Source organism: Salmo salar, chromosome 19, assembly GCF_965601325.2.
Source record: "Salmo salar chromosome 19, fSalSal1, whole genome shotgun sequence".
In the NCBI taxonomy this organism is placed as follows: domain Eukaryota; kingdom Metazoa; phylum Chordata; class Actinopteri; order Salmoniformes; family Salmonidae; genus Salmo; species Salmo salar.
The window spans coordinates 40525151-40537739 of NC_138309.1; the positions used below are offsets into that span (position 1 = coordinate 40525151).

General features: G+C 42.7%; 1 protein-coding gene across 1 annotated transcript in view; it reads left to right on the plus strand.

The window, feature by feature from the left end:
• tasp1 (taspase, threonine aspartase, 1) overlaps positions 1-12235 on the plus strand; it is a 37536-nt gene extending 25301 nt beyond the window's left edge. Inside the window, exons 4-5 of the mRNA XM_014157885.3 lie at positions 1102-1175; positions 8853-12235. Of these exons, the coding sequence (XP_014013360.1) occupies positions 1102-1175; positions 8853-8954 (176 nt within the window). The 3' untranslated portion in view covers positions 8955-12235. The remainder of the gene's footprint in view (positions 1-1101; positions 1176-8852) is intronic.
• The last annotated feature ends 354 nt before the right edge of the window (positions 12236-12589 follow it).

Here is a 12589-nt window from a genome sequence, read left to right on the forward strand (position 1 = left end):
CCAACCCTCTCCTGACATCTAGGCTATACTGGGTAAGAGTTTATAACCCAAACCTCTCCTGACTTCCAGGCTATACTGGGTAAGAGTTTATAACCCAAACCTCTCCTGACATCTAGGCTATACTGGGTAAGAGTTTATAACCCAAACCTCTCTTGACTTCCAGGCTATACTGGGTAGGAGTTTATAACCCAACCCTCTCCTGACATCCAGGCTATACTGGGTAAGAGTTTATAACCCAAACCTCTGCTGACATCCAGGCTATACTGGGTAAGAGTTTATAACCCAAACCTCTGCTGACATCCAGGCTATACTGGGTAAGAGTTTATAACCCAACCCTCTCCTGACTTCCAGGCTATACTGGGTAAGAGTTTATAACCCAAACCTCTGCTGACATCCAGGCTATACTGGGTAAGAGTTTATAACCCAACCCTCTCCTGACTTCCAGGCTATACTGGGTAAGAGTTTATAACCCAACCCTCTGCTGATATCCAGGCTATACTGGGTAAGAGTTTATAACCCAACCCTCTCCTGACTTCCAGGCTATACTGGGTAAGAGTTTATAACCCAACCCTCTGCTGATATCCAGGCTATACTGGGTAAGAGTTTATAGCCTGGATGTCAGGAGAGGGTTGGGGTTATCCGAAGATGAATGCACTAGCTGTAAGTTGCTCTGGATAAATGAGTAAAAATGTCATTTGGGACACAGACTTTCTCCCTGCCAGCTGTCAAAGTGCAATGTTTTTCCTCTGTCTGACGGATATAAAGTTTATGAAGTGTGTAACTCCTCAGCTTCTGAGAAAATGGACCAAACTTCCTGGTCCCAATGACCAACAGACTTCTTTTTGTCTACCCTGCGCTCATCTCTCTCTCTCTCTCTCTCTCTCTCTCTCTCTCTCTCTCTCTCTCTCTCTCTCTCTCTCTCTCTCTCTCTCTCTCTCTCTCTCTCTCTCTCTCTCTCTCTCTCTCTCTCTCTCTCTCTCTCTCTCTCTCTCTCTCTCTCTCTCTCTCTCTCTCTCTCTTTCTCTCTTTCTCTCTTTCTCTCTCTCTCTTTCTCTCTCTCTTTCTCTCTCTCTTTCTCTCTCTCTTTCTCTCCCTCTCCAGTTGAGTTCCTGTGGAGTCACACTACAGAAAGTATGTGTGTAGGCTACATGTCTGCCCAGGATGGGAAAGCCAAGGTGAGCCTCCATAACAATAAACAAACAAGCCATATGTCACTGTTTTCTCTGCTGAACTTTATTTTGATTACAAAGATAATTACAAACTGTTCATAAGCATAATAAATTTGACATGTTAACTAATTCAAATAAATATAATTGGATTACATTGAGAAGTGCCAATGGCAAAGATATTTAAGACATTCATAATTTACAAGACCCCGTTTTATTTTTTTGTTCCTGTTTTCATGACTTGTGGTTTGTTGAAAGTTGTTTTACATTTTCCAGAATTGATAGCTTTTTATTAGAAAAATGTGACAAAACAAATGAGTGTTTCTGGAAAAATCTGTCTGGTTTTGTGGTGGAATAAATTAGGTTTTGGAAAAGTGCAGTGCTGCACAATAGTTGTGATTTGCAATAAATATACTGAACCGGATCCAACCTCCTTCCTCCAACTCTCCTCAACAAACTGCTCAGGAAGTTCGGAGAGATAGAGGTGAGAGAGAGCAGAGCAGGTTTGTGTAACGTGCAGAATTGCACAATAGATGGGAAATGTGATTGTTAGAAGAAGGAATTGAACTGGGGCCAACCTGCTGCCTGTGTCGCAATACTCCTACAGCTCTATGAACTGCTGTAAACCTCCTACAGCTCTATGAACTGCTGTAAACCTCCTACTGCTCTATGAACTGCTGTAAACCTCCTACTGCTCTATGAACTGCTGTAAACCTCCTACTGCTCAATCAACTGCTGTAAATCTCCTACTGCTCTATCAACTGCTGTAAACCTCCTACAGCTCTATCAACTGCTGTAAACCTCCTACTGCTCTATCAACTGCTGTAAACCTCCTACTGCTCTACCAACTGCTGTAAACCTCCTACTGCTCTATCAACTGCTGTAAACGTCCATCAATTATAGGGTCAGGGGTTTAAAGGCCTGACTGACTCCATTTTGTTTACCTCTATCAAACCAACATGTTGCCCTTCAAGAAATTAGCATTTCCTGTAACTAGGGCATAAAATTCACGTTTTGGTCCACAAGGCACTATGGCAGGTAAATGTAAAAAAAAAAAAAAAATGTTACTAACCAAAATATTTTTTCCCCCGCTAAAATTACACCAACAAAACGGATGAACATGCTTTGTAATGTTTCTAAAATGTATTACTAGTAAGAAGTAATGTGATATATTGCTCAATTTTGTTTTTGATTTTTTTTTACCAAAATATCACAGATGAGACAAAAATGGTAACGTGACTGGGGCTGTGAGACTGTCTGACTAGGAGAAGCCTTGTCTTATCGTCCCTAGATGTTCAAACTCAAACCTAGAAAAACAACCTCTAACATGTGAACAAAACAATGTAAATTAGACCAAGAAACACAAGGACAAAGTCTCACTTCAGTAGACTTTCCTTTCAAGTAAATTAGACCAACTTTTATACATGTTCAGAGGGTTTTCAAAAAATGAATCTTTCACTTGGCTCTTCACGTTTGCACTGCCCCCAGACAGGCAGTGTTGCAGCACGAAGTGGAATAGGCTATACAGGATTCGTAGTTCTTTGACTTTGTGCAATTCATTTACCAGCTATGAAACAAAATGCCAGAAATACTTTGAAAACAGTGACTGCAACATTGTGTTACTATGAATGTGATCGTACGTGACTATTTTTTTTATTCATAAATGCGATTGAAATGCTTGCGCTGTGGATCCCTGACCACCCACCAACGTGGCTGATGAAATGGACATCTTACCCACCAATGGCAAAATCTACCCGCGGGTGTTAATTTAAACCCTAATTTAAGGCATCTACTGTAACATCCAACCTAGAGAAGGCGTTCTACAGTAAGATCCTACCCAGAGAAGGTGTTCTACAATAACATCCTACCTAGAGAAGGGATCTACAGTAACATCCTACCTAGAGAAGGCGTTCTACAGTGACATCCTACCTAGAGAAGGCGTTCTACAGTGACATCCTACCTAGAGAAGGCGTTCTACAGTAACATCCTACCCAGAGAAGGCGTTCTACAGTGACATCCTACCCAGAGAAGGCGTTCTACAGTGACATCCTACCCAGAGAAGGTGTTCTACAGTAACATCCTGCCTAGAGGCATCTACAGTAACATCCTACCTAGAGAAGGCGTTCTACAGTGACATCCTACCCAGAGAAGGTGTTCTACAGTAACATCCTGCCTAGAGGCATCTACAGTAACATCCTACCTAGAGAAGGCGTTCTACAGTAACATCCTACCCAGAGAAGGCGTTCTACAGTGACATCCTACCCAGAGAAGGCGTTCTACAGTGACATCCTACCCAGAGAAGGCGTTCTACAGTAACATCCTGCCTAGAGGCATCTACAGTAACATCCTACCTAGAGAAGGTGTTCTACAGTGACATCCTCCCTAGAGAAGGCATTCTACAGTGACATCCTCCCTAGAGAAGGCGTTCTACAGTGTCATCCTACCTAGGGAAGGTGTTCTACAGTGACATCCTCCCTAGAGGTGTTCTACAGTGTCATCCTACCTAGACAAGGTGTTCTACAGTGACATCCTCCCTAGAGAAGGTGTTCTACAGTGACATCCTCCCTAGAGAAGGTGTTCTACAGTGACATCCTACCTAGAGAAGGTGTTCTACAGTGTCATCCTACCTAGAGAAGGTGTTCTCCAGTAACATCTTACCTAAAGGTGTTCTACAGTGACATCCTACCTAGAGAAGGCATTCTACAGTGACATCCTACCTAGAGAATGTGTTCTACAGTAACATCCTACCTAGGGAAGGCGTTCTACAGTGACATCCTTCCCAAGAGAAGGCGTTCTACATTGACATCCTACCTAGAGAAGGCGTTCTACAGTGACATCCTTCACTAGAGAAGGCGTTCTACAGTGACATCCTACCTAGAGAAGGCGTTCTACAGTGACATCCTACCTAGAGAAGGTGTTCTACAGTAACATCCTTCCTATGATATCTGGCCCTTGCACCCATCTCTCTCTCTCCAGTCCCTCTCTCTCTTTTCTGTTCCTCTCTCTTTCTCCGGTCCCGCTCTTTCTCCGGTCCCTCTCTCGCTCGCTCTCTCTCTCTTCTAGCTCGCTCTCTCTCTGGTCCCTCTCTCGCTCACTTTCTCTCCAGTCCTCCAGTGGCCCGCTCCCCCTCTCTCTCTCTCCGGTCCCTCTCTCTCCGGTCCCTCTCTCTCCGGTCCCTCTCCCGCCCGGTCCCTCTCCGGTCGCTCTCTCTCTCCAGTCCTCCAGTGGCCCGCTCCCTCTCTCTCTCGCTCCAGTCCCCCAGTGGTGCCCCACTCCCCCTCTCTCTCCAATCCCCCAGTCTCCCTCTCTCCAGTAGCCCAGTTTCTCTCTCTCTCTCCTCTCCTCTATCAATGTGTAATTTGCTCGCTGTGCTCTGGGTATTGGTCCCGGTCGGGGGATGTGAGCTCTCCTTTCAAATCTGGGCCACCTTCACTAGTTCAATATGGTGAATACTCTGCTTTTCTTGGGACAGCAAAGCCTATAAATATCCCAACACAGAAACACACGCAACATATGTTTTAAGAACAAGAGAATCGGTTAAATCTCAGATCAGCCAAGGTGGTTTACCCTTTGACCTTGTGTGAACTGTGGAGCCTACCCATATGTAGTAGTGAAAGGCTATGTGACGGACTAGAGTAGACCGTTGTCCAGCTGGTGGTGTTGCTATGTTATGTGGAGACTGATAGAGAGGGGACTACATAGTAATGTGGAGACTGATAGAGAGGGGACTACACAGTAATGTGGAGACTGATAGAGAGGAGACTACACAGTAATGTGGAGACTGATAGAGAGGGGACTACACAGTAACAGTAATGTGCAGACTGATGGAGAGGGGACTGATGGAGAGGGGACTGATGGAGAGGGGACTACACAGTAACAGTAATGTGGAGACTGATAGAGAGGAGACTACACAGTAATGTAATGTTGAGACTGATAGAGAGGGGACTGATAGAGAGGGGACTGATAGCGAGGGGACTGATAGAGAGGGGACTACACAGTAACAGTAATATGGAGACTGATAGAGAGAGGGGACTGATAGAGAGAGGGGACTGATAGAGGGGACTACACAGTAGCAGTAATATGGAGACTGATAGAGAGAGGGGACTGATAGAGAGAGAGGGGACTGATAGAGGGGACTACACAGTAATGTAACAGCAGCTCCTCCTGTGTTCCACTCCTAAGGAAATTCCTCCTGGCCTGCTGCCCTTTCTGCCGTGCTGGGCTGGGCTGGGCTGGGCCGGGCCCTGCTCCCCTGTGACGGTTGCATACAGGGGAGCAGGGCCTCACAGTCCTCAGGGATGGGACATGAAAGGCCTGATACAGGCCAGCTGTATTTATAACAGACCACATCCCTGTACATAATTCATATAATGTTCTTCATCAGATACTTTGTCTGTGATTTGACTGTAAGATGTGATTGAACCTGTACTGTGTTATCAGGACCATATAGGCCTTTCCATTTTATTTAGTTTTACAGCTCATTTCCCCCCTAGACACATTTGGACCACTTTAAAGCATGTTGGACTTAAAATGGTGTCTTTACTGTTGTTTGATTTGTCTGTTATGACAAAAACTAAAAGAATACTATGACACGTGTTTTATTAAAGCACACTGGTTGTTCTTTTCCATTTCATAGAGACAATAATAAATAATAATAAACATCATTCTATCAGAACACTCATGGTATTCTATCAGAACACTCATGGTACTCTGTCGGAACACTCATGGTACTCTGTCGGAACACTCATGGTACTCTATCGGAACACTCATGGTACTCTATCGGAACACTCATGGGATTCTATCGGAACAGTCGATAGACATGTATTGTGAAATGGAAAAACAAAAATCATAGGATATAATCCTGTTCTGGGATAGAATCCAATGATTGTTCTGATAGAAAGTAAAACCACCACAACATCAAAGCAGTAATAACACACTGGCATTATGCTATATTTATACCCTCTCCTCTTCCACACTCCTCTCTTCTCTCCTCCTCCCCTCTGCTCATCTCTCCTCCTCATCTTCTCTTCTCCTCTCCGCCCCCTCCACTTCTCCTCTTCTCTCCTCCCCCTCCACTTCTCCTCTTCTCTCCTCCTCTTCTCCTCCTCCTCCCTCTCCTCCTCTTCTCTCCTCCTCCTATTCTCCTCTTCTCTTCTCCTCTTCTCTCCCCCTCTCCTCCCCCTCCTCTCCTCTTTTCCTCCTGTTCTCTCCTCTCCTCCTCTGCTCATCTCTTTTCCTCCCCTTCCTCTCCTCCTCTTCTCTCCTCCTCTTCTCCTTCTCTCCTCTCCTCCTTCCCCTCTCCCCCTCCACTCGGGTGTTAACGTGTCAGCTAGCTGCTTCTAAACACATCTGATCAACAAAGGGTTGTGTTTTTTTCACAGACAAACACAGAAAAACATTGTTATATTTAAAGTGAATCAGAGTTCCCCAGTGTGGTCAGTCACTTCAATCACTGGAACAACAAGCTGTCAACAGAAAATTGACTGGAAACATCTGCCTCTTTTTTACTCTTTCATTTATTTCTCTCTTTCCTTTGTCACTCCATCCATCAGCCCCTCTGGTTCGTAGGAATACAATCATGGGTTGATCAGAGGCTGTGGATATGCAGTTAAAAGTTCATCAAAGTTTGTTACTATTGTGAGTTGTTGGACAACTCCTGTTGTGGTGTAGTCAGGTGTGATACAACAGACCAGATCACATTTAGTGGTGTAGTCAGGTGTGATACAACAGACCAGATCACATTTAGTGGTGTAGTCAGGTGTGATGCAACAGACCAGATCACATTTAGTGGTGTAGTCAGGTGTGATGCAACAGACCAGATCACATTTAGTGGTGTAGTCAGGTGTGATGCAACAGACCAGATCACATTTAGTGGTGTAGTCAGGTGTGATGCAACAGACCAGATCACATTTAGTGGTGTAGTCAGGTGTGATGCAACAGACCAGATCACATTTAGTGGTGTAGTCAGGTGTGATGCAACAGACCAGATCACATTTAGTGGTGTAGTCAGGTGTGATGCAACAGACCAGATCACATTTAGTGGTGTAGTCAGGTGTGATGCAACAGACCAGATCACATTTAGTGGTGTAGTCAGGTGTGATGCAACAGACCAGATCACATTTAGTGGTGTAGTCAGGTGTGATGCAACAGACCAGATCACATTTAGTGGTGTAGTCAGGTGTGATGCAACAGACCAGATCACATTTAGTGGTGTAGTCAGGTGTGATGCAACAGACCAGATCACATTTAGTGGTGTAGTCAGGTGTGATGCAACAGACCAGATCACATTTAGTGGTGTAGTCAGGTGTGATGCAACAGACCAGATCACATTTAGTGGTGTAGTCAGGTGTGATACAACAGACCAGATCACATTTAGTGGTGTAGTCAGGTGTGATATAAGTCGTAATTCGTCCTCATCCAATAGGACCCTGGTCAAAAGTAGTGCACTACATTCGTCCTCGTCCAATAGGACCCTGGTCAAAAGTAGTGCACTATTTAGTGAATGGAGTACCATTTGGGACTCAGTATGTCCTCAGATGACGTATGTGAGCGGGGTCCTGCACCAAACGAAAGAAAACAAATTGAAACCGGGAGGGACTACCATGACTTGTCCAATAAGAAAAATTTGTTTGAGTTTTCTGTTGCAAAATATTTTTTTTAACGTTTTCTCTTGCGTGCCCTAATGAACAGGACCTAGTGTTCGATCTACTCCGGGTTTAGTGGATCTTCTTACCAGCAAGGCTGGGGACACATGTGGCAGGCCCACCCTAAACGACATCACACACACACACACACACACACACACACACACACACACACACACACACACACACACACACAGAGAGAGAGAGCACTGTGGTTGGATAGTCACCCTCTGTGTTTGGTTTACTAAGCCCTTTGGTCCTCTTCCTCTCTCATAGCTCTTTCTGTAAATGTTAATCTGGGTTTTGAATGAAACAGGAATGAACGTCTCAGCTGTGTCCCATCTGATAGTGCTGTTGAGTACATGGTCATGTTCAGGCTTTTTCAACTCATTTACTGTTTCAATTAGGAGGAAATATTTTAAGTTATTCCATGTTGACCACATTAAAAGTATGATTCAGTCATGTGGTCTTCTCCATCTTTCACCATTTAAATCCTCTTTAACCCTGTCTAAAGATGAAGGGAAGCTATAGAACACAGAGGGTATAGCATAGGTAACAGGATAGTGTTTCCATATGTGTCCTGTCATGGGCTGTGTTCGTTAGGGCACCACACAGACTGAAAGACGCAGGGACTACCTAGACTTAATAAGAAAAGCTCTTATCTGTTTTTCCATTGCAAAAAAAAACATTTTCAAACATTTTCTGTGCCCTAATGACAGGACCCTGGCCTGTACTGACCCTGACAGGGTTGTCCACACAGTAGTGACAGATTACCTTAGGGTGTTACTGACTGGGAGGGAGGGAACACTGCCTGCCTGGCCTGCTATAGTTATTTGCACAAGGAGAGACGTTCTCCTTTGACCCCACAAAGGAAGCCCCAACTCTGTTACTCTGCCACCGCCCCTAACCCCCTCCGCTCTCTTTCTGTTCTACATTTCTCTCTTGTTATTTTCTGTCTCTCTTTTGCTATGCATTTTGTAAGAACTGTACTCACTTTAGTTAGAAATTAAAGGTGTTAAAACTCTCTTCTCTCTCTCTCCAGACTCACATATCCCGCCTGCCTCCCGGGGCTGTAGCAGGACAGTCGTTGGCCATAGAGGGGGGAGTGTGTCGACTGGTCAGTACCGTTACAACAGTCGACTGAGTCACACCCACTTCCCTGCAAGACCACACCCATTACCCAATGGGCCACACCCCCTCCTCAAAGCCGCCTTCAGCAATACTCAAATGTAACCTCTACGCCCCACCTCCCCCTCCTCTACCCCCACCTCCCCCTCCTCTACCCCCACACAGCAGTAATACGTTTGAGCTGTTTTAACAGGTGTCAGAAAGAGAGAGCGAGAGGGAAGTAGGGAGAGGGAGGGAGGGGGAAAGATAGAGAGAGGGGGGGAGAGCGAGAGGATGGGGGGGAGGTGTTAGCTTTTGCTTCCAGCACTACAGAACTATCCCTATAGCCACTGTCTGCTTCCAGCATGTACTGTATGCCATGCCAACTTTACCTTAACGCTCCCAGCCTACAATATCAGAATCCGCATACCAACACCTCGCCTCCAGTCTCTCCCCTGAACTAGACTTCATGGCACGTCATTGCTTTGTTTAATTCAGTTTTTTCTTACTTTTTTTTTAAAACTAAAGGCACCGTCCTCCTAATGTATATAATCTAGGAAAACAGGGTGAACAATATTCATTTCTATTGTACATTTTTCTTAGTTTTTAATACTTGAGATTTATTATGGTTATTATTGCAAACGTTCAAGTGCTGCTGCACCTTGAATGCAAAAAAACCAAAACAACAACATTGGTTTGTGTAATTTGGAAACATGTTGAGTTGTGAAGGTTCTTAGGAACGCACGTTACTTGACAGCTTCTGTAGTGTCGCAGGAGTATGTTACAGATAGGCTCCTAAACGTGTGTAATATTGTGTCTGGGAGCAGTTGCATATAGCTGGGAGAATTTTGTACGTAAGAGTTGAGAAATATTATATTTAACGATAAAAGCAAACCATTGGGATCACTTTTCAAGAAGCTAAGTTTACTCATGTACAGGTGAACTGCTTAGTTAAAACCTAGAATCATCAAACCTGATTGGACTGTAAAACTAAGCACCATCAAATCTGATTGGACTGTAAAACTAAGCATCATCAAATCTGATTGGACCGTATCTGTAGCGTAGAGAATCCTTCTATGGTCCATAGCCTTAGTATGCTGCCACTCCACCAAAATGTATGAAAATCGCAAAAAGAGAAATTAAAGCTAGAATCCTTAGTTGCTACATCCATTTTTGGACTTACAAATGAATGGTACATTGCCTTCAAAAAGTAGTGTTTTTACACCCCTTGACTTTTTACATGTTTTGTTGCAGCCTGAATTTTAAATGGTTTAAATTGAGATGCTGTGTCACTGGCCTACACACAATACCCCATTATATCAAAGTGAAATTATGTTTTTAAAAATGTTTATAAGTTCATTAAAAATGAAAAGCTGAAATGTCTTGAGTCAATAAATGTTCAACCCCTTTGTTATGGCAAACCTAAATAATTTCAAAAATGTGCTTAACAATTTACATAATAAGTTGCATGGCCTAATTGTAAAGAAATAAAATGAAAAGCTTTGAGCTGGTGAAGTTATTAATTACACATTGGATGGTGTATCAATACACCTAGTCACTACAAAGATACAGACACAAGAAGGAAACCACTCAGGGATTTCACCATGAGGCCAATGGTGACTTTAAAACAGTTACAGAGTTTAATTGCTGTGATAGGAGAATACTGAGGATGGATCAACAACATTGTAGTTACTCCACAATACTAACCTAATTGACAGAGTGAAAAGTAGGAAGCCTGTACAGTATAAAAATATTCCAAAACATGCATCCTGTTTGCAATAAGGCATTAAATTAAAACTGCAAAAAAATGTGGCAAAGAAATTAACTTTGTCCTGAATACAAAGTGTTATGTTTGGGGCAAATCTTCATATTGTCAAGCATGGTGGTGGCTGCATCATGTTATGGGTATGCTTGTCATCGGCAAGGACTAGAGAGGTTTTGGATAAGAAGAAACGGAATAGAGCTAAGCACAGGCATAACCCTAGAGGAAAACCTGGTTCGTTCTTCTTTCCAACATACACTGGGAAATGAATTCACCTTTCAGCAGGACAATAACATAAAACATAAGGCCAAATCTACACTGGAGTTGCATACCAAGAAGACAGTGAATGTTCCTGAGTGGCTGAGTTACATTTTTGTTTTGACTTAAATCTACTTGAAAATCTATGGCAAGACCTGAAGATGGTTGTCTAGCAATGATTAACAACCAATTTGACAGAGAATTTTGAAAATAATAAATGGGTAACTTTTGCACAATCCAGGTGTGCAAAGCTCTTAGAGACTCAGCCAGAAAGACTCACAGCTCGTAGAGACTTACCCAGAAAGACTCACAGCTCGTAGAGACTTACCCAGAAAGACTCACAGCTCTTAGAGACTTACCCAGAAAGACTCACAGCTGTAATCGCTGCCAAAAGTGATTCTAATATGTATTGACTCAGGGGTGTGTATACTTATGTAAATTAGATTTTTCTGTATTTCATTTTCAATAAATGTGCAAACATTTAAAAAAAAAAATCTTTATGGGGTATTGTGTTTAGATGGGTGAGAAATTATATATTTAATCAATTTGAATTCAGGCTGCAACATAACAAAATGTGGAATAAGTCAAGGGGTATAAATACCTTCTGAAGGTACTGATTTTTGAAGAATAGAAATGCTTCATCAACTTAGATTGTAGCTTTAAAAAGCTGTAATAAAAAAAATGTGAAAAAAACTGCATGTACAAGAACCTCTAACTACGTGTGTACGTAGGGTCTTCTTGATGACCTGTCGATATACAGGTGTTTCAATATGTCATGTTTTCAGTACTGAAGCTGCATAGGGTTCAGGGCATGTATATAACTTGACCCCATCACCACCACCACCAAACCAGACTGTTAAGTAAGTCACCATCTAAGAAAACAACACTTTATATTTGTAAAGTCACATGACAAGACATCTGTATTTTGTAGTTTGAGAGATAATTAAGACGTGATTTGATGTGCATTTGTAATGCCAATGAAAAATGGTGCTATTAAGGTCGGAGTAAACTACTGTATTTGACAATATGAAAAGGAGAAACAAAGGGTTCTATTATTACTGAGGGCTTTTCATAGGATAATCCAAATGGAAAAGGTGGATATTCTTTACTATCTTAGTTAGTTTTTTGACTCTCTTGCTTTATTTCGTTATAATTACAGTACACGTTTGATTCAATGGTCCCAACAAATACAGCTTAAATGTATTATTACTTGAAACTGTAATGAAATGTTATAAGCTATTATTAATATTACTCTGCTTTCTGCAATGCTCTGTAAGAAATAAATATCCCGTTGCTGATTTAGTGGTGTTACTCAAGTGTTTTACGAACAGTTAGAAGTTGTTGCATGTGTATAAAAGTATCATCTGCATACAGATTTTACTGAGTTACAGTTCATATAAGGAAATCGGTCAATTGAAATCAATTCATTAGGCCCTAATCTATGGATTTCACATGACCGGGAATACAGATATGGATCTGTTGGTCAAAGATAACTTTTTTTTTAAATGGTAGTGTCATGCCCTGATCTGTTTTACCTGTCCTTGTGATTGTCTCCACCCCCCTCTCCAGGTGTCACCCATCTTCCCCATTATCCCCTGTGTATTTATACCTGTGTTCTCTGTCTGTTGCCTGTTCGTCTTGTTTGTCAAGTC